At 39.5% G+C, this 21,915-nt stretch overlaps 2 protein-coding genes across 3 annotated transcripts; both read left to right on the top strand.

Moving 5' to 3' along the window:
- Positions 1 to 31: 31 nt before the first annotated feature.
- On the top strand, positions 32 to 11,053 carry LOC5519546 (serine/threonine-protein kinase PRP4 homolog). 2 transcript variants are annotated; one of them, XR_007306307.1, is made up of 10 exons: positions 32 to 191; positions 275 to 1,864; positions 2,194 to 2,587; positions 3,811 to 3,898; positions 5,124 to 5,271; positions 6,170 to 6,307; positions 7,266 to 7,419; positions 8,036 to 8,170; positions 8,222 to 8,461; positions 8,982 to 9,209. XR_007306307.1 is itself a non-coding variant. In XM_048720902.1 (10 exons), the coding sequence occupies exons 1-10, from the start codon at positions 94 to 96 to the stop codon at positions 9,842 to 9,844; spliced, it is 3,168 nt and encodes a 1,055-aa protein (XP_048576859.1). In that variant the 5' UTR covers positions 32 to 93; the 3' UTR covers positions 9,845 to 11,053. The 2 variants fall into 2 exon arrangements, 1 of the variants encoding a protein (XP_048576859.1); XM_048720902.1 differs by lacking the exon at positions 8,222 to 8,461 and adding an exon at positions 9,641 to 11,053 and having other exon boundaries at positions 8,036 to 8,150; positions 8,982 to 9,220.
- Positions 9,855 to 21,612, top strand: LOC5519481 (CDP-paratose 2-epimerase). The gene is made up of 6 exons (XM_001639318.2): positions 9,855 to 9,944; positions 11,128 to 11,187; positions 11,834 to 11,866; positions 12,375 to 12,403; positions 18,228 to 18,470; positions 20,041 to 21,612. Exons 4-6 carry the CDS (start codon positions 12,392 to 12,394, stop codon positions 21,097 to 21,099), a joined length of 1,314 nt encoding a protein of 437 aa, XP_001639368.2. The 5' UTR covers positions 9,855 to 9,944; positions 11,128 to 11,187; positions 11,834 to 11,866; positions 12,375 to 12,391; the 3' UTR covers positions 21,100 to 21,612.
- Positions 21,613 to 21,915: the final 303 nt, after the last annotated feature.

Raw genomic sequence — 21,915 nt, forward strand, 5'->3', positions numbered from 1 at the left:
AAGAAAATTCAGCTGCCTACCCCTCCCCTAATAAAGTTACAGTGCTTTGCTGTTTGCCGAGGGGGCCTGGGCTGTGACGTAACATTTTATCACATGGCCCAAGAAAAGATGGCGGCCATCACTACGGCAGACGACAAAAGCATCGAAAACACCTTAAACAGCGCCGAAAATAAGAAACAGAGCTCTGATAGGTAAACAGGTCTCTTGCCCTTTGAAAACTTTGTTATTTGGGCGTATTTTCATTGTTTTCTATGATGAATTTTTAATGTTTTAGTGAATCTTCCGAAGAAGAAGCTTCCACAAAGAATACTCAGCAAAGTTCATCAGACCGAAAGCGCGAGCACAAGAAAAAGAAGAAGAAACACAAACATAAACACCACAAACACAAGTCCTCCGAAGACGACAAAGAGCGTAAACATCGCCACAAACATAAACACAAGCAAAGGAAACGAGACAAAGAAAATGGCGACGCATCGGAGCCAAGCGAGAAAAAAGCACGAATTGCAAGTGAACTCGAAGAGCTTGAAAAGCGCAAAGCTTATTTGCAGCAACAGCTAGCAGCGGACAGAGATAACGAAAAGACACGATCATCTAGTGGAGATAGGCGCGAAAAGGACAAGTCCAACAAAAGTGGTGAAAAGTCTCTTGATGCGGAAAATGAAAATAGACCCTCAAATAGAGATAAAGTTGATCTACCCCGCTCAAAACGTGAACGAACTCAAGACAAATCAGATGGTAGAGATGGGAGGGGACGGTCAAAAGAGCGCTTAAGAGACAAAAGAGATGACAGATCAGACAAGGGTAGATGGTCAGAAAGGCGGTCTTCTAAAGATAGAGAATCAAGGAAAAGAGAACATCGCTCTCGCTCAAAGTCCAGAGATAAGAAACCTAAGCCAGAGTCACCTTCCAGGGGGCGATCATCAAGAAGGAGTAGATCCCAAGAAAGAGGTACCTCCTATAGAAGTCCCTCACCTCGTGGCAGATCCCGCTCTGATGAGCGAAAGAGAGCTTCTAAGGAGAAGTCTGTTTCTCCTAGTAGAGGGGCTCTTTCATCGGCTGCTGATGGCCCCGATGCTGTTGACCAGTTTGGGAGGTCATTGGATCTAATTAAAAGATTGCAGACTATTGCTTCTTCCACTACAGAGGAGTTAAGTAAGGATGGCAAAGAAAGGAGCAAGTCAAAGGACCAAGAGAAGTCAACACCCAGAGAAAGACGCAATTCTTCAAGTCACCATAGATCATCTTCTAGAGAAAAGGATAGAAAATCCTCAATGGATAAATCAATAAGGCCATCTTCCAGGGACAGAGACAATAAATCAAGAAGGTCTCGGTCAAAATCTAAGGAACGAGACTCAAAATTGAGAGAGAAGACAATGGTGGCACCTTCCAAGTCTCCCGATAGACCTTCAAAAAGGCGCAGTAGCTCAAGAGATGAGAGTGCCAGGGAAAGACCTGATAGTTCTTACAGGAGAAGAAGCAAATCCAAAAGCCCGGATAGAAGGAGTAGGAAATTTGAGGAGCAAACTTCTCATAGACAAAGCATGTCTAGAGAAAGAGATAGAAGGCCAGTTGAAGCATCAAAAAGAAGCAGATCCAGAGAAAGAAAATCTGAAGACAATTCTTCTCTGCGGAGGAGTAGGTCTAGGGAGAGGAATATGGCTAGAGATAGGGATGATCGGCGGCCACCTTCACGCTCGAGGAGAGACAGCTCACTGAGGCGACAAAGGTCTCCTTTAAGAAATCGTTCACCAAGATGGAGGGGAAGATCCCCCTCACCAAGATCACGAAGGAGAAGGCGATCATCTGATAGATACAAAGGAAGCTTCTCCGAAGGACAGACTGGAAAGAGTGAATCAGAGTCAGAGTAAGTTTGTCAGAAATTACTTTAATTAATTACAAACAAGTTTTGTAAAAACTGCAAACATTTGCAAACTACATGTATAGACAATTGATTATCAGGTAATTTGATTCTTCGCATTAAAACCAACCTTGCAGTATAGGCACTTCTTTAGGCAATACTTGTAAAGTAACTGATATATTTTTGAATTTTTGAAACTCCTGTATTGATCACCAGACAGTGGAGTCTGGGTTTTACAATATGTGAGATATAAAAGATATAAAATATATCACAAAATTGAGGTTCCAACTATCAATAGCCCATGTTATGTCCAACAAAGTCTTCACTTTATCTAGCAATGAGCTTGTCAACTTTGAGTTGGACTCAGATGAAGAAGACGTGGACAAGATTATAGAAAGGCGTCGTCGCCAGCGCCAGGCCATCGTCCGCAAGTACCTCCCTCCTGGTGCCACACCTGGCTCGCTTCCCCCATCTGCGGCAACCTCTGTGACCTCCCAAGGTGCATCTGATTACTCAGACTCTGATGGAAATAGCACTGATAGTGAGGATAGTGATACGGTAGAGAAGCGAGCCACCGCTGATTTGGAGAGTGACTTGGCCTTTGCTGATCAGGAGGATGAAGAGAACAAGAGTGAAGGCAAGGAGAATGAACAACAAGAGGGAGAGGAGGAGACGTCTAAAAATGGAGATATGTTTGCAAAGGACGATATGTTCTCTGAACACTACAGTGTAAGTAAATAAGTAACTTCCCTGTTTCTCATTGAGCATTTGTTAAAGATTGCATCTCGAAGTGACATTGAAGGTAAGGGAGTCCTATTTTATTGGACTTCCTTGCCTACTTCATATTTAAATTTTTTGCCTGCAAAAAATATATTGGCAAAAATATACTGTGAAACTGTTTTGACAGTCAGCGGTTCATTGGTGACATTCAGAGCCACTTTGTTGTTTACAATGTGAATTACTGTATTTCCCGGCGTATAATGCACACTTTTTTACACCCAAAATGACCTCTAAAAACGGGGTGCACATAATATGGGGAATCCATTGTCTTAGTATTATGAAAAGCGGAAATCAATAAGAAAATGCAGCGATCCCATTGTAGGTGAGAAACAGTGGCAAAATTACTTAAAAATAACAAAGTAAAAGGTACTCCAACCAAAGAACATCTTTAATCTCCTCATCATTTTTTTTTTGTAAGAAAATAAGCCCCAAAACTCGCCAGAAAAACAGCAATTATTTTACTTCCATCGCGATTTTCTTGTTGTCCGCCATGTTGGAATTTACTAAACCCAGTCTCTTTGCACCTCGTCCAAAATGGTGTGAATGAACACAAACTTGCATTTCGATGTTCTATGTGAAAATACAAATGTTAAGTGATGAGAATAACAGCTTTACAGTTGTGCTAAGATGCGCTGCTTATGCCTTAGAGGCTCAAAGTGATTATCACCTTCAATTACAGGTGTAGAGAAGCATTTACTGTACTTATGTATAAATAAAATGAATTGTGAATCGGAACATTTATCTCATCTTGTTACTTCTATTTCTTTTTTGGTTGTTTCTTACAGTATTTCCTTGTTGTTGTTTTTTATTTATAGTGCGTATTATATGCAGGTTTTCAGTTTTTTTTTTTTAAAAAGACCCTGAAAATTGGGGTGCAGATTATATGCATGTGCGCATTATATGCCTGGAAATACGGTACACACAATAAGGGCTAGTACCTTAATGATGATATCTCATTAAAAGCGTCTCAGTTATTATACTGAGTTAGCCAAATAGGGATCATTAGCACTTCAAAAGACTTGAAAAGAGAGTGGATACCAGATGTTATTGATTTGAAGTTGAATAGTTGAATGCTCTTGTTGCATGAACCTTTTAATCTTTTCAGAGAAACGCTTCAGAAACGCTTCCTCATATTTTGTGATGTAATATTTTAATTGTTTTTCTTGTTGCAGAGTCCTGCCAATGCAATGATGAAGATCGACTCAACCAAAGAAAACCCTAACCTAACTGATAACTGGGATGATGCGGATGGTTACTACAGTAAGTGAATTATTCTTAAATTTCTTCTAGGGTTAGTGATGGGTAAATCTGAGACTTGCTGAGGCACTGAGAACCAGATTTATGAATCGGAGCCCAAAACTTTTGCCACATATTGGAATCCGAGCCCAAGCTTTTTTTTTAGCTTGTTGCCGGATAACTTGCTCAAGGTATGTCATAAACATCAGTTGAAAAAAGAATAAGTATAGTTACAATACATTCTTGCTACGGTAGCTAAAGTTTCTGTTAAGAGCGGAAAGTCTAAAGACTCGAAAAAGATGAGAAACCCTTAGCATCATAACAACATAAAACATTGGGTTCAACAAAATCAGAGACTCTGAGATCACATTTAAAAAATTGAGACTTAGAGACAGAATTCAGTATAATGAAACAAGGCTTAGAGACCCTTAAAATTTTGAAGAAAAAAAACAAGACTTACTCCAAAATTCCTAGCCTTTGCAATATTTTTGCGAGACTTTCGAAGTACCCATACCCCGTGGGTACCTCAAAATTTCAAGGTATACCCATCACTACCCCTTCTTCTCCTTTGTCAGAAACACTTTTGTTACTGTTTTTCTTTAATACCTGAATGCACATAATGTGATAAAATCTCAAAATAACCATCTAAAACAAAGTTTAATACTTTATTTACAAATTCAATTAAAAATATCCCATTTGCTAGGATGACAAAATGGTGGCTGCCAGAGGCCGTTCTCCATTTTCCTTTATTCAAAATCCTACGCAAGAACGATATCCATTACAGTAGTCAGTTATAAACTCACAAACAACCAAATAATAAATGCAGAGAAAGTAATTTTTTTAAACATGATGGGTGTTTCAGTGAAAACAGAAACAAAACAACATTGTCACTAAGACATTTTTAGGGTCAGTATTAAGAATTGTGATGTTTGTACTAAGGGATATCATCATATGAGAGGGATCATTTAATTATTTGGAAGAAGAAAACATTTTGGTGGTGGAGGCAGTACCCAAAAGTGTGCAACAAAACAAAATCTATAGTTAGCAAAACTAAATCTATAGTTATTGAGAAATTAGAAATATACTGTATTGAAAATAAATGAATGTAATAATTTAAAACTGGTTACATTACAACCATTAAATTATTTTAACGAATGGCCAGATAATTTAAGCTACTGTATATATATATATGGTAAGACTATTCCTTTGCCAAGAATTCTCATGTTACATTTTTGTTTGATCATTCCAGGAGTACGCATTGGAGAGTTACTGGACAAGCGGTACAATGTTTATGGTTTCTCAGGAAGTGGAGTATTTAGTAATGTGGTCAGGGCAAGGGACCAGGCCAGAGGAAGTCAGGAGGTTGTGGTTAAGATTATCAGAAACAATGAAATGATGTGAGTTAACATTAACATGAAGTAGTTGGTTTATTTATGTCAATAGTGCATGGCTTAGCTTTAAATCATCTAATGTGCACACTAGAAACACCCACAAAAAGAGCATAGGAACAAGTATTTTAAACAGAAAATAGTATTTTAAAAGATATTCTGTAGGCTGCTTATACTGTGTGGGAATGAGATTTGGAATCTCAGCTTTTACTGCTTTTTGAAGGATATATGAAAACATCTCAGCTTTTACTGCTTTTTGAAGGATATACGAAAACATTTCTCAGTATTATAGGTTACAGTTTAGCAACTACTGTATACACCTATTTCAATAAACATTGTCAGTGCAAATGGCGAATGGCAATTGTAAGACCAATCACTGCTTATAGGTATAATTATTTTTAGGAATAAAGATGACGAAAAATATAATCACCGAAATTATCAACATTTACCTACATTTAGTAGAAATTTGATGAGTTCCATATCATTTTTTTTATATGAAAACTGCCATTTGACAATAGCCATTTGCTGTTTGCACTGACAACGTTATTTGAAAAAGGTGTATACTGTCATGGGCCGTTTCCTAAGGAATGGGGCCCGCCATGTAATTGATGTATTTTGCCGTCTTATTTTGTGATAAAGCTCAATGCTAGACATCCTGGTTCAAAAGGCGTGAGATGCAGTAATAAGGTCAAAAAGTTGAGAGAATCTGAAAAAAAGGCTGACCTGCCAGTGGCTTGTTGTGGTGCTCATATTCCATTATCTGGTACAGTAAACAGCCTACATCATACAGTATGCTGCACAGGACCCGCAACTTTAAAAATTAGTTTTAATGAAGAAAACGGAAAGTCTTGTATGGTCCAGAGTGATTACCATTATAATGTTCATAATTATTTTCCATCCATCCCAGGCACAAGACAGGTCTGAAGGAGCTTGAATTTCTAAAGAAGCTGAATGATGCCGATCCAGATGACAAGTATCATTGCCTACGGCTATACCGACACTTCTTCCACAAAAACCATTTGTGTCTGGTATTTGAATCCCTACAGTAAGTAGTCCAAACCAGTTTTTTGAATTTCTGTTCAAGGTCTTCAATTGTGGTACAATTCACACCACTGGGCTCCCTCTCTTCCTGTAACCCCCATTTGTTAGTCAACAAATAGAGGGTTCAAGAACCACCTTTGATGTGCAAAACCTTAATGTAGATCCTTCCTTCCTCCATGCTTTCCCTGGATTAAAACTGTTAAAGGATCTTTCACCTGCAATTAAATTTTCCAAGCCCTTTGCAAAAAAAAAAAAAAAAAAAAAAAAACAGCACTTTTTGTATATTTTAAATGCTTTTTCTAGTAATTTTATGTATTATCCACTGTGGAACCTGGATTTTACGATACTCAATTTTACAATAACCTCCATTTTATGATGGCGTTCTTTTCTCCAGGCAGAGATAAACGTTTAAGACATTACCTCGATCTAACGATATTGGATACAATGATATTCTCGATTTTATGATACAAATCTGTTCCCCTGAGCATAATTTTGACCTCAATACAGTATATTTTTATTGATTCTGAGAGAAAAACTCAACACACCACACACCTAGAGTAAAGTTAATTGATTTTTTTACTTGACAAATCTTACAAAAAGTAACTGTACGGTCTTAGACAGACTACAAATCGAGGCATATTGTAAAATCCAGGTTCCACTGTATTTCAATATCTTAGTACCCGCATTGATACCAGTGTACATAATTGTTCCTGTATAAAAAAGGAAAAATTGCAGGCTTTGAATTGTTGCACTTACAGTAACGGCCTAGTGCTGGTCACTTCAAATGCTGTTGAGTTATCTATAAACTGGGAAAAAGGAATTGTGAAAAAACCTTAACTTACAGCACCAAGTTTTCAAAAAACCAAAGCTCTTGTTTCTTTTTAAAAGCTTCATAAATCTTGTCTTTAAATCATTTCTTGAAAGTGTCAGTGCCTGAGTTCTCTTGCTTCCAATGTTTTTAGCATGAACTTGAGAGAGGTTTTGCGTAAGTATGGGCAAAATGTTGGACTTCACATCAAGGCAGTCAGATCCTACAGTCAACAGTTGTTCCTGGCTCTAAAGCTGATGAAAAGAACGGGAATTCTCCATGCTGACATCAAGCCTGATAACATCTTGGTGAGTTCTCTTTTGAAAGTACAGTAGTTCTCACCTGATAACTGTTGCTGATGTTTAATGGCTCAATATTCTGCCACTCTACAGGCGTCCATATATGTTCACTAACAATAGTATACCAGCAATAAAATGATTGTTTTTGTAGAACATTATATATTAGATATTTCTCTATCTTTAAACAGTGTCTTTCTCTCATAAGACTCAAAATTGACAGTGTATTTTATCATCTTGGAAACGCTAAAGTTAGGTCCGCTATATCCTTTTGATAATTTGGTTTTTATGTTCGACCACGGTAGTTCACTTATCTATATTATATACCCAATAGCATTAGAAATTATAATCTTCGAAAAGGTTATCAATATCTGGTCTACCCCCACCTCATCCCTGACTACAAAGCCACCTCCATTTTCCATTACCTACAGTAAATCGCCTACTGGCTTCTAATATTCAAAATCAACAAAAACGTTTTGTTGGCCAGCACTGGAATGGTTGTCAATCGTGCCACCTCTCTTCAATGCTCCCTGACTTGCTCATCTCCAAGTGTGCATTTGGACCACAGAAATGCCTCCCTGATGCAGGGGAATTATGTATACATGCTGAACTTGGTGTTCTGTTTCAGGTGAATGACTCCAAACTGATGGTCAAACTTTGTGATTTTGGATCTGCATCACTAGCAACAGATTGTGACATCACCCCATATCTTGTCAGTAGATTCTACAGGGCTCCCGAAATAAGTAAGGAAGCACCTAATCCCTTTATCAGTTCCCTTAGGGGTAGGGGGGTTGTGACATCACCCCATATCTTGTTAGTAGATTCTACAGGGCTCCCGAAATAAGTAAGGAAGCACCTAATCCCTTTATCAGTTCCCTTAGGGGTAGGGGTAGGGGGGTTGTGACATCACCCCATATCTTGTTAGTAGATTCTACAGGGCTCCCGAAATAAGTAAGCACCTAATCCCTTAATCAGTTCCCTTAGGGGTTGTTGTAGGGGGGTTGTGACATCACCCCATATCTTGTCAGTAGATTCTACAGGGCTCCCGAAATGAGTAAGTAAGCACCTAATCCCTTAATCAGTTTCCTTAGGGGTTGGGGGTTTGTGACATCACCCCATATCTTGTTAGTAGATTCTACTAGCCCTCAATCACTTACTCGTTTCCCTTAAGGGGAGGGAAGCAACGGGTTGTTACATCACTCCATACCTTATCAGCTCCCTAAGTACTTCTTAAAAACTGCTATCAATGTTGTTATGTATTTTCATAGGACACTGTGACAACTAAAATGAATGTGGCATGCAGAGTCCAATGTTAGCAACCAAACGGCATTATAGTATTTGCAACAATCAATTAATCAATCAAGCTTATTTCATCAAATAAGTAGTGATTTACATTTTTGCGAAAGTACATAGTACTGATGATGAGAAAAAATAAGAAACAATAATTTGGAAAAGTGTTATGTTCTATTATTTATGTATCTTAGAAGAGAGGGGAGCTTGGGGAGAGGAAGAGACACGGCAACACACACAGTAGTATTAATTGTCTTTTGCTGACACTTATCATTGCCTTATAGTAATTGGCTCCAAATATGACTATCCCATTGACCTTTGGTCTGTTGGCTGCACCATCTATGAGCTGCACACAGGCAAGATCATGTTCCCAGGAAAGTCCAATAACGAGATGCTTAAACTGATGATGGATTACAAGGGTAAGATGCCAAACAAGATGATACGGCGTGGGTTGCTGAAAGAGAGGCATTTTGACGACAGCTGTAACTTCCTTTACTATGAAGTAGACAAAATAACACAGCGGGTATGTATACTTCAAAGCCAATATGCCATGCAAATCATGTACAGTGTCACCTGAATTTTACAATGTGCCTCAGGAAAAATTGAGGTATTGTTGCAAAGAGGTCCTCAATTTAACAATATCAAGGAAAATCCATTGAAAATATTGTTGAGGGAGGTCAGATTAATTAAATAATAATATTGTAACTACACTGTGTAAGACTGTACAGTTACTCTCTGTAAACTGTAATCTGCATTTTGCAAGATTTGTCAAGCCAAGAAAATTGATTAACTGTACTGTATGTGTGTGGTGTCGTTTTCCTGTTTTAGGGATGTGCCTAAAATCACATACTTTAAGCACCTGACAGCCATTGAATGCAAGGAGAAAGATTTGATGATGGCTGTCTTTGATGGAGTTGTAAGTCTTTCTCCTTTTTTTTTATAGGAGAAGACAACAGTTTTGAGTGCCATTAATCCAAACAAAGATGTAATGGAATCCCTGTTTGGATACCACAAACTGAACGATGAGCATAAACGAAAAGTCAACCAGCTGAAGGATCTTCTTGACAAGATCCTGATGTTGGACCCCTCCAAGAGACTATCACTGAACCAAGCACTCACTCATCCTTTCATAACAGAGAAGATTTGACTGTCTCTTAACCAAGCACTCACTCCTTCCTTCATCACAGAGATCTGACTGTTCCTTAACCAAGCGCTCACCTATCTATTCTTCACAGAGAAGATCTGAGGTATCACTGGACAATAACTTTGAACTTCTTTAGATACACCAGTTAGTTAGTTACACCAGTTAGTTACAGTTACATGCTCAAAATGCAATTTGCTCTTCCTCAAGTAACTCTGGATATTTGCTGTTGTTCAGGCATCTTTCCAATATACAGTAGCAACATACTCTTGAGTTTATCTTTTCTTTGGGTTCGGAATGAATCCATGGTCAGTGTTTGTAGCCTCCATGTAATGGACCACGTTTTACAAACAGCATCTCTATAATGGACAATTCCAAAGACTAATTTTCGAATTCTTCCATCTTTTACATTAAACCGTCCCAGGTTCATAAAGTCACCAGAAGTCGCCCAAAGTTGCACAAGAAAATATAAAATAATTGGTTCCACTCTATAGAAAAGACTAACTAAATGATGGCTAGTATCCTATTGTTTAACCCAGTGAGCAAGTTTGGCCTCAGACATTGAAACAATGGTAAAGGTTATTGTTAGGTACACCAGACTATGGTAGATACTGTAGACAATTGTCACTCATTGCACTGGAACTTGGATCTGTGCAGGTAAAGGAGACGTATTACATGCATGCTTGCTTGTATCTATATTTAGTCTTAGAGATATACATCTTTAAGGTGACATGTGTTCCTAATTGTTTAAAATTTATACTTTTGTTTTACTCCTATCCACAAACACCAAAAGCCAAACACCCTACAGTATATTGTAAGACAGAGCATTAGCTAACTCATATGGGTAAAAAAAAGGCACTAATGTTTTAGAATATGACAGGCCTTCACAAGCTCACTCTTAGGCTCTACTAGACCATTTAGAAAATGAAAGCTGTTGATTGACGACCAGGAAGACAAACCTATGTGCATTTTTTCATAGATTATACGACAGCACAAAAGAGTTACCTAAACCAGAGAACATTCCTCTGTGCATTTAGAGAGATGTTCATTATTAATCTCACACTGGATACTAGAGCTTGTTGGAATTAACAGTGTTTGGTGTTTGAGGCATCATATGTATATAAAGTATACACACAATATGTACCTTTTTAGTAGCTATAACCCTGTGACTTTTTGATTTAATGCCCTGTTTGTCAATAAATCTCTTGAGGCTCATATCATGTATTTGTGTAATGCCGTTATATCCTTACAGTGCTATGTGACTGGATAAAGTTTGTTTGTTCCCACAGGATCGAACGCCGAAGACTTGATGTTACTGATGTGTTGATTTTGAATCACACGTAGAGAGGGTAATAATACACTCTCCTGTTATTGCAGTATTTGCTTTTTTCCCAGCAGATAATATGTAGCCAATAAGGATGTAAAAACGCTCTCTAATTGAATTGGGCATGGCAAAGAAATGCTTTAGTAGTTGGCTGCCTGTAGTGTACTCTAACTTTGCCCAGCCTACCAAGGCCTTGCTTTCTTACCAAAAATCCCTTACCTGAAAAAGGGGATACAGTACTTCTGTTAAGCAGTCATGTTTTCCATGTTTTCCAGTCAGAAGGATGACTGCTTAATATGGATATATCACCTTCTTTTCACTTTTTATCAAAAAAGTTGGCTAGAAATAGCCCTCCATTCTAGTGACCCGACTTGCATGTTTCATAATTCATAAAGTCCTTTTCAAGTAGCCAATAAAATCTTCTTGGATCAAGATAAGGTTCAATCCCCGGTACAGCAAAAAGTACTATATTTAACAGAAACAAGTAAACGGAATGAAGAAATAACTAACGGAAAGTTATACTTTTTAAAAATGATGAGAATTTTAAGTACCCAAAACGGAAACAAAGCAACATTAATACAAGTTGGATTAACTAACATGTTATTCTTCTATTCATATCTCCTATATTTACTACATTTGCTAACTTGTATTCCTTTTAATTACCGGTGAAGGTCAGCAAGCTGCCGGACAATACAACTTGAGAGGTACTGTTCTAGAGACACCACTTTGTAAATACAATGAAAGATTAATTTTGTTGATTACTAAAACATTCCAGTCATTCTTATGAAAAAATTATCAAGGTCAATAAGTCGCTAATCTCAACCAAATCAATGAATGAATAAAATTACAGGCACCATTGTATTGAGATTTTTCATCCAATTTTGGAGCAGAAATGACCCCTTTATTTCACATGGGACTCTAGACCCATAGACGGGGTGTGTGCATTAGATGATCCCACCCTGCCTCCCCCTGATTTTTACAAATGCCCTCACCTACCCCTCTCCCTCTGCAAAAAAAACATTGGCTGTTCCTATAAAAGTTCTAGCAAAGTTCACCTGTTTGGCATCTTCCCAAGGCATCTCCTAGCTTACAGTTGCCCTTCAGCAGCTTTCCCTTTGTTTGAGTGTGTCTCCTTCACTGAGAGAGGAGTGCTGCCTGAATCACCCACTTCATAAAAGGTGGATCATCAGTTTGTTGTCTGTTCTCCAACAGGTCAGACTCAAGATAGCATGGTAGCTAAGGTAATGTGCTTCTATCAGTCCATGTTTGTAACATGCCAGTAATGGTTATCCTCATTCCTGCAGCATTTTGCCTCACCCCTTTACCTAAAAGTTACGAAATGCTACTCTCCAACAAAGTAGTTTGTCCCTCTAACAAGAACTGTTCTTGGAATATTATACCCTTTTAGTTTGTCCCTTCCTTACCTAAGAAAAATTTCTTCGATTTTTATGCCCCTGTAGTTTGTTCTTTTCCTCCTTTACAAACATTTATTGGAATCTCGTACCCCCTTAGTCCCCTCTCCTCCCTGAGACAAATTTATCGGAATTTCATATTCTTGTGAGTAAAGGAACCCCTGGAATAGACAGACCAATAGTGTGTCCCTTTCTTACCTTTTAAAAGTATATTGGAATTTCATACCCCAATAGTTCGTCCTTTCTCTCCTGATCTCCTAAACAAAAGAAGAATTCCATAACCCTGAAGAATCTCATAATCCTGCATTTTCCCCTTCCCTTCCTAAAACAAATTTCTTTGAAATTTCACACCCCTGAAGTTTGTCCCTTCCCTCACTTAGACAAATTTCTTGGAATTTCATAACCCTGACATTTGTCCCTTCCCTGAATAAGACAAATTTCTTGGAATTTCACACCCTGAAGTTTGTCCCTTCCCTCACTAAAACAATTTTCTTGGTATTTCATATTATCTTAATTATTATCTAAAGATTATTTTGTGTTCTACTGATACCAGTGTTTTTGAGGAGATACACGAGGAGACCTTACTGTTAGAAATGCTCTCATCCTCGGGGACCCAGGACGTCCTGGGTCCCAAGGATGAAATGCTCTTCACCTGTATCAAAGGCTAGGCGAACCCACATTCGATAATTCAGATCCTTGGACCGAAACCAATTTCCCCTGATATTGCTTTATATATTTACTTACCCCCATTTTATGCAAAGCATTAGCCACTGACACTCTTAGAAACATGCTACATTTTTTTATCATGCTTAATTGGAGAGGAGGGTGTCTTAATATATAGAGGGCTCATTATGTGTTAATAGAGAGGAAGGGTGTCTTAAAATAGAGAAAGGGCTTTTAAGTGAGTCTCAATAAAGAAAGAGCGCTTATAATATCTCGATAGACAGTGGAGGATAATTGGGGGAAATGGCTCTTGAGAGAGGCTTATTGGATAGGGTGAAAGATATGGATAGGGGAAGATATGGATAGGGGCTAGACCTTTTACGGTACATGGTTTTGTACAGTTAATGTTATAATAAAGACGTCTAAAGATAGACAAACATACCCTGACGTTATTGGAATGCGACCTCATAACTCCACGGTTACTGTAACGCTAGAGGCTTTCTGCTGTACCAATAAAATACTACCCTGGGTACCAGAGGCTCCACGCTTCGCGGCGAAAAATGTCGCCGCGAAGCTCGGAGCTTCTAGTAGCCAGGGTAATCAAATAAAAAGAGAAGTAGACCCTTTAGCCCGTTTTCAAGATCTTCATAGCAGTCATAGGATAACAACATGGTAGAATCATTGGCCAATCTAGTTATTTATTTATTTAACTTTACAAGATTCTTAATCATCCTTGGTTGCGGGAAAATTTAATCACTCAATTCCCTTCGTGCCATGGTGTACACTCTTTTTTTATAAGAATGTCTTCGCTTGACGATGTCCGCGCAACAGCAAATAACGACTGGGCACGAGTCTGGTCAAATGTCCACTAAACATGATTCAAAAGGTCCGAGTGCGTCAGGCTTAGCCAGTATTTGCTGTCGGGCTGTGTGCAGTCTTGGGCAAAAGTCGCCCATGCCATTCGATGAGAAAAGGACGCTTGCGGTCAAAAAGGGGAGGGGCGGCCTTCTTCCTCTACGCTCCTATTAGAAAAGAGAATTCTGATTTCTGACAATGAAATAAGAAAAAAACTACCTGAAATCCCTAGTATGGTGGCCAAGTATTACAATAGTAAAACCAATCACAATACTGGAAATCACAGCTATAAAAAAATATAAATTAAAACAAATTATTTGCCACAATATTTTTCTGTATTTTTTTTTTTCAGAAAAATATAAAATAAATATTAAATAAAGGAATTAGGATTTTATAGTTGATTTCCAGTATTGTGATTGGTTCTTATAACACTGGGTCACCATATCCTAGATCGATTTTTCAAAATAAGGTTGGAAAAGAGGTATAATATTTAAAATTTGAAAGGGAGTGTTCATTAAATACACCAAGGGGGAGGGAAGGTATTTAAAAGAGGGGAGAGGAAAGGCGAGACCAACTAACTCTACTCACGTCGGAACCGGGAATCGAACCCGTAACCCAGTGGTGAGAGGCAAAGGCACTACAGAGCGACCGGGCAACCTGTGGTGAGAGGCACAGGCGCTACAGAGCGACCGGGAAACCTGTGGTGAGAAGCACAGGCACTACAGAGCGACCGGGAAACCTGTGGTGAGAGGCAAAGGCGCTACAGAGCGACCGGGAAACCTGTGGTGAGAGGCAAAGGCACTACAGAGCGACCGGGAAACCTGTGGTGAGAAGCACAGGCACTACAGAGCGACCGGGAATTCTGTGGTGAGAAGCACAGGCACTACAGAGCGACCGGGAAACCTGTGGTGAGAGGCACAGGCACTACAGAGCGACCGGGAAACCTGTGGTGAGAGGCACAGGCACTACAGAGCGACCGGGAAACCTGTGGTGAGAGGCACAGGCGCTACAGAGCGACCGGGAAACCTGTGGTGAGAGGCACAGGCGCTACAGAGCGACCGGGAAACCTGTGATGAGAAGCACAGGCACTACAGAGCGACCGGGAAACCTGTGGTGAGAAGCACAGGCGCTACAGAGCGACCGGGAAACCTGTGGTGAGAAGCACAGGCGCTACAGAGCGACCGGGAAACCTGTGGTGAGAGGCACAGGCGCTACAGAGCGACCGGGAAACCTGTGGTGAGAGGCACAGGCGCTACAGAGCGACCGGGAAACCTGTGGTGAGAAGCACAGGCACTACAGAGCGACCGGGAAACCTATGGTAAGAGGCACAGGCACTACAGAGCGACCGGGAAACCTGTGGTGAGAGGCACAGGCGCTACAGAGCGACCGGGAAACCTGTGGTGAGAAGCACAGGCGCTACAGAGCGACCGGGAAACCTGTGGTGAGAGGCACAGGCACTACAGAGCGACCGGGAAACCTGTGGTGAGAGGCACAGGCGCTACAGAGCGACCGGGAAACCTGTGGTGAGAGGCACAGGCGCTACAGAGCGACCGGGAAACCTGTGGTGAGAGGCACAGGCACTACAGAGCGACCGGGAAACCTGTGGTGAGAGGCACAGGCGCTACAGAGCGACCGGGAAACCTGTGGTGAGAGGCAAAGGCACTACAGAGCGACCGGGAAACCTGTGGTGAGAAGCACAGGCACTACAGAGCGACCGGGAATTCTGTGGTGAGAAGCACAGGCACTACAGAGCGACCGGGAAACCTGTGGTGAGAGGCACAGGCACTACAGAGCGACCGGGAAACCTGTGGTGAGAAGCACAGGCGCTACAGAGCGACCGGGAAACCTGTGGTGAGAGGCAAAGGCACTACAGAGCGGCGGTCTGCCAACTGCGCCACCAAGGCTCCCACAATAGTTAATACTTTTGTCTTTATAAAACATAACATAGATACTTCCAACTGTGTACAGTTGGATTTACCGCTCGATACAGTTTATTTTAACAGACACAAATAGAAATAAACTTCGGAACATGCAAATTTAAAAAAAACGATATACATACAATATTGTGTTTTATACGTTGGGCATTGTCCCTTTATGTAAAGAAAAATATTCTTAACAAAATAGGATATATACAAATGTATGTTCTTTTACAGTTTATTTTAACAGACACAAATAGAAATAAACTTCGGAACATGCAAATTTAAAAAAACGATATACATGCAATATTATGTTTTATACGTTGGGCATTGTCCCTTTATGAAAAGAAAAATATTCTTAACAAAATAGGATATATACAAATGTATGTTCTTTTACAGTTTATTTTAACAGACACAAATGGAAATAAACTTCAGAACATGCAAATTTAAAAAAAACGATATACATACAATATTATGTTTTATACGTTGGGCATTGTCCCTTTATATAAAGAAAAATACTCTTAACAAAATAGGATATATACAAATGTATGTTCTTTTACAGTTTATTTTAACAGACACAAATGGAAATAAACTTCGGAACATGCAAATTTAAAAAAACGATATACATACAATATTATGTTTTATACGTTGGGCATTGTCCCTTTATATAAAGAAAAATACTCTTAACAAAATAGGATATATCCAAATGTATGTTCTTTTACAGTTTATTTTAACAGACACAAATAGAAATAAACTTCGGAACATGCAAATTTAAAAAAACGATATACATGCAATATTATGTTTTATACGTTGGTGCATTGTCCCTTTATGTAAAGAAAAATATTCTTAACAAAATAGGATATATACAAATGTATGTTCTTTTACAGTTTATTTTAACAGACACAAATGGAAATAAACTTGGGAACATGCAAATTTAAAAAAAAAAACGATATACATACAATATTATGTTTTATACGTTGGGCATTGTCCCTTTATATAAAGAAAAATACTCTCAACAAAATAGGATATATCCAAATGTATGTTCTTTTACAGTTTATTTTAACAGACACAAATGGAAATAAACTTCGAAACATGCAAATTTAAAAAAAAAACGATATACATACAATATTATGTTTTATACGTTGGGCATTGTCCCTTTATATAAAGAAAAATACTCTTAACAAAATAGGATATATCCAAATGTATGTTCTTTTACAGTTTATTTTAACAGACACAAATGGAAATAAACTTCGAAACATGCAAATTTAAAAAAAAAACGATATACATACAATATTATGTTTTATACGTTGGGCATTGTCCCTTTATATAAAAAATAATACTCTTAACAAAATAGGATATATACAAATGTATGTTCTTTTACAGGCGTCCGAAGGGCGGACCATGTGACTTTTGAAGGGGGGGGGGGGGGGTGAAAAAAAAACAATCCTGCAAGCAACTGATTGAGGGAAAAAAACCCTGCAACCCAACCCTGCACCATTTTACACGATTTGTCATGCAAAAAAAATTATGAAGGCCGAGACACCGAAAGTTGTGAATGAGAGATGTCAGACTCTAAAGTAAGGGGGACGGTTCTGAAAAAATTGGGGGTTCTGAAAGGGGGAGGGGAACGAAAAAAATGTTTACAATGAAAGTGGGGAAAGGTGTCTTGAGTAAAAATCTTCACTCCCCCCTCGGCGTACTGGATAAACACTCTCTAAAAGCAGTGTGTCTATTGAAAGTTTCTTTGAGGATGCACGGCTTAGACAATAAGAATGCTACACATGTGTTTAGTCTTGTTCCATAATTCTTTATAGCTTGTATATTTTAGTAGTCCCGCGCAGCCGTTCTATATCGGTCACGCAACATTCATTCACACTACGCGCCAGATCACTGCTAAAATAGACAGGGCATATAATTGAGGAAACTGTCGGATATTATGCAATTTCCTTTTTAAGCTGCGGCTTTGTCTTTGATGTGGTTGGTGCATAGAAAAATTAAACAGTTAAATACGCCGAAAAAACAATTACTATTTCTGATCTAAAACCTGCGGGATACCACCGCTTGTTGTAATACACTAGGAAAGCACAGGGTGCCCGTGGACATTTCTGCGAAAACCTACCGCCAGATAGCTTTATAAGACAAGTTTCATTCTCAAACATTTAAAAATGGTACAGTTTTTTTAGTTTTTACTTTTAAGTTGATCATTGTTTTTATTTTAGTCCCAGATTTATTACGTAAGACTAGAGCATGACATAACTGAGCGACTGTGCCCCACGTGGTCGAGAGTACGCATGTGTTCCAAAAAAAGTGGCGCTGATCAGACGAAGCGACACGTACTTGCACTCCTACGCGCTGCCTTCGCTATTTACTTCGTTATTCAAATCAAGGAAAGAACTGTACGCCGTGAATTAGAAATGCCTGACCAACCATCTTTTGACAATAACAATCTCGTCCAAAACACGGTAAGATTTATTCCACAGCCGGTTTCAGTATTAATAGCGCTTTGTGTATTTATTTACACAGCTAGCGAAATTCAGCCGACAAGTTCGCTTACTCCAGTCGTTTAAAATGAATTGATTGTCGCTTTTAAGAACCATATACTCAATATCTCGCTTAACTCTTATTTCATGGTTAAGTTTACCTTAAAATATTCACTTGAAGAGTCGAGAATGAGTTGTAATGTAAGCAAACCTGTCTCTTTATTTTCGATTTCAATTCAAGGTGTTTTTTTCTACTAGTTTTTTTTTTACTAGACAGATATGTAGGCTGTGGTAACTCAGCCGTAACGTTTTATTTTTGGGGTTTTGTAGATAAATTTTGAAGAGAAATTCCTTTGAATCCCGGAATTTTGCCACTGGATACCCGGCCGCTATTAGTGACTCTATAGTGACATTACCTGCGGAATTCAACTCACGTTAATTCCTCTGAGAATTATGGCAATTTACAATCCCTTCCTATGGGTCCAAAATTGCTATTGCTTTTCCGTTCAATACAATTCCCGCTAGTATTCCAGTAGATAGAGATCATTGTTCACGATCAATGATGAGTGTTTTTTTGTCCACCAAAAAATAAGTTGCTAAGTACCATATTTCACCGTTTTCCGAAAGTGACATAGAGCTGTCGTTTCATAGTTTATTATTTTTGTAATTATGTTAAAGTTGAATATATTTTTTTGTTTAAACTGAAGCGTATGCTTCTGTATTGCATAATAGCTTTTCGAAAGGATCTAGCTCTGGTATAGTTTGCTACAAGAAATAGATAAATAGCAAAATTTGTTTATTTAGAGTCCATGATCGACGAGAAGATATATAATCTAAATATTTTATTTTTCATTTTTACGTATTTTATTACATAACATAAATAAAAGGTTAGCTTGTGACACGTGACTTTTTTATTCCCACCAAACGTCGGTATCGCGTGGTTATGTTAATTTGTTAAAATAGCAGTGATGTATATAAAGGAAGGAAATGTATGAATTTCCGACGAAATGTCTAGGCTGTGGGGAAGTCTTCTAAGTCGCCTTTGCCTCCCACTTCCAAGTGGCGATAACACCTGCAAAGTGTGTAGGCCAGATAAAAAACACTTTTTTAGCCTTGCCGGGCCCGTACCCAGCATTTTTCTGGGGGGGGGGGGGGGGAAATAAAAAAAGTGGACCTATATTTTTCGGGGGGGGGGGGGCTTTGCAGTATCTCCAGGGGGGGGTTAATGTCGGATTTGGATACATACCAGAGTGAGTTTTGTCTGCAAATAATAGCACGTCTATTGAGAACCGAAAGTGGACCTTTGGCCGTTGTGGGGGGACGAACGCACCCCCCTGCTTGCAGTATTTCCTTTTGATCCTGCCACTGCTAGTCCTTATCGATGTTGGCACGTACTATTGCCTCACAGAGACCCTGTGGGCACGTACTACTGTCTCACAGAGACCCCATGAGATACCCCCCTAGCCGTTATTTGATTCCGTTCTCCACTGTTTTTTGAGCCAAATCTCTACTTCAACACATGACATTAATGCTTGGTTTGTTTGAATTCTAGATCTGCAGTCAGGAACAAACAGCCAACGGGCTCTCTTATCTTAATGGTAATTCCACCAAGGTAAAAGAAAACCACATCTCTACCAATGGCACAACAACAACCAATATGGGACCAATAAAATACCCACATGTATTGGTCACAGGTGGGGCAGGCTACCTTGGATCATCCCTGGTCCCAATCCTATTAGACCAGGGTTACAAGGTCACAGTATATGACCGCTTTCTTTGGGGGATAAGTTCCTTATACCCTTGTGCTAGTAACCCACGGTTACAAATAATCAATGGCGATATCCTGGATGTTAGGCATCTAAGTCAGTGCATTTCTGAGTGCGACGCTGTCATTCACTTAGCGTCCATTGTGGGGTATCCGGCATGTGAGAAGGATCCCCAGAAAGCAACAGAGGTGAACGAGCAAGGAACCAGGAATGTGGTTGATGCTTTACTTCCTGGACAGCCCCTGGTCTACGCATCTACCGGGTCCTGCTATGGTGCCATTGAGGATGGTCTGTGCACTGAGAACACCCCCATTAGTCCTCTCACGCTGTACGGCAAGACTAAGGCTAATGGTGAGGAGATGGTGCTGCAGAAAGAGGGCGTGGCACTGCGCTTAGCCACAGTGTTTGGGATCTCCCCCAGGCTTCGACTGGATCTTCTGGTGAATGACCTCACCCACAAGGCAATCACCGTGAAGCACTTTGATCTATACCAGGGGAATTTCAGACGCACTTTCCTACACGTCAGGGATGCTGCAAGGGCTTTTGCCTTTGCGCTGGAAAATTTTGATGGGATGAAAGGAGAAGCTTTTAATGTTGGTGACGATCGCATGAACATGTCTAAAGCACAAGTTGCAAAGTTGATAGAAGAATTGGTTCCTGATTGTACTATCACGAACACGGAGAATGGAGAAGACAAGGATAAAAGGAACTATGAAGTTTCATATAACAAAATTCGAAATCTAGGATTTAAGGCCACAATTTCCATTGATGATGGAATAAAGGAACTGCTGAAAATTGTACCATTACTTTCACCAGAAGATGTTTACAGGGCCAAGAATGTATGACATTGCTATTTTAGGACTGAAATAAGTGATCTAAGGATTTCAGGCCACAATTCAGAAAAAGAATGGAATAATGGAATTACTGAAATTTTACCATTACTTTCACCAGAAGATGTTTGCCGAGCCAAGAATGTATGACGTATGCATGGACGATACATAGGACTGCAGTTAGAGATCCAGGATTTAGGGCCATAATTTCAGTTGAGGATGGTATAAATTTTACCCTTACTTTTACCAGAAAATGATAACCGGGCCAAGAATGAATGAGACAGGCAAGGACGCTATTATAGGACTGTATTTATTGAAGGGAGGGTCTTTGATTTAGATAAAGCTTTGAGGCTTTACTATAAAGAGAGGCATGTACTGTATACGCCCTTTTTCTTCATATTCGCGTGCGTCTAAACACCCATTTGTAGTACATCAGATGAGAATGCTCTAAGGCCATTGTAGGTGAGGCCATTTTAGCTGTTGTTTATGTATGGATAAAGTGTTTGAGAAAAAAAGCTTGCAAAATAATTTCACATACGTGACGTAAACCTAGCCTCCTCCGCAGGCATCGCTTTGCCCAGATAGCAGCAGAAAAGAAACACAGGCGCTCGGGATTACTGTGGTGATTAATTTGTCGACCACAGGAATCCCGAGTCTTGGTTTTTAATGTTCAGAGACTCCTGCGGAGGAGGCTAACGTAAACCCTCTCCTAGATAAACGAACGCGGCTAAGCCCCTTCCTCAATCGTTGAGCCATAGACCTCCATTTGTGAGCAGGTTTTTGCCACTTATGCATCATAGCCTGGCTTTGGAAATCTGTGGAAGGGGAAGG

Source organism: Nematostella vectensis, chromosome 13, assembly GCF_932526225.1.
Source record: "Nematostella vectensis chromosome 13, jaNemVect1.1, whole genome shotgun sequence".
Lineage (NCBI taxonomy): Eukaryota > Metazoa > Cnidaria > Anthozoa > Actiniaria > Edwardsiidae > Nematostella > Nematostella vectensis.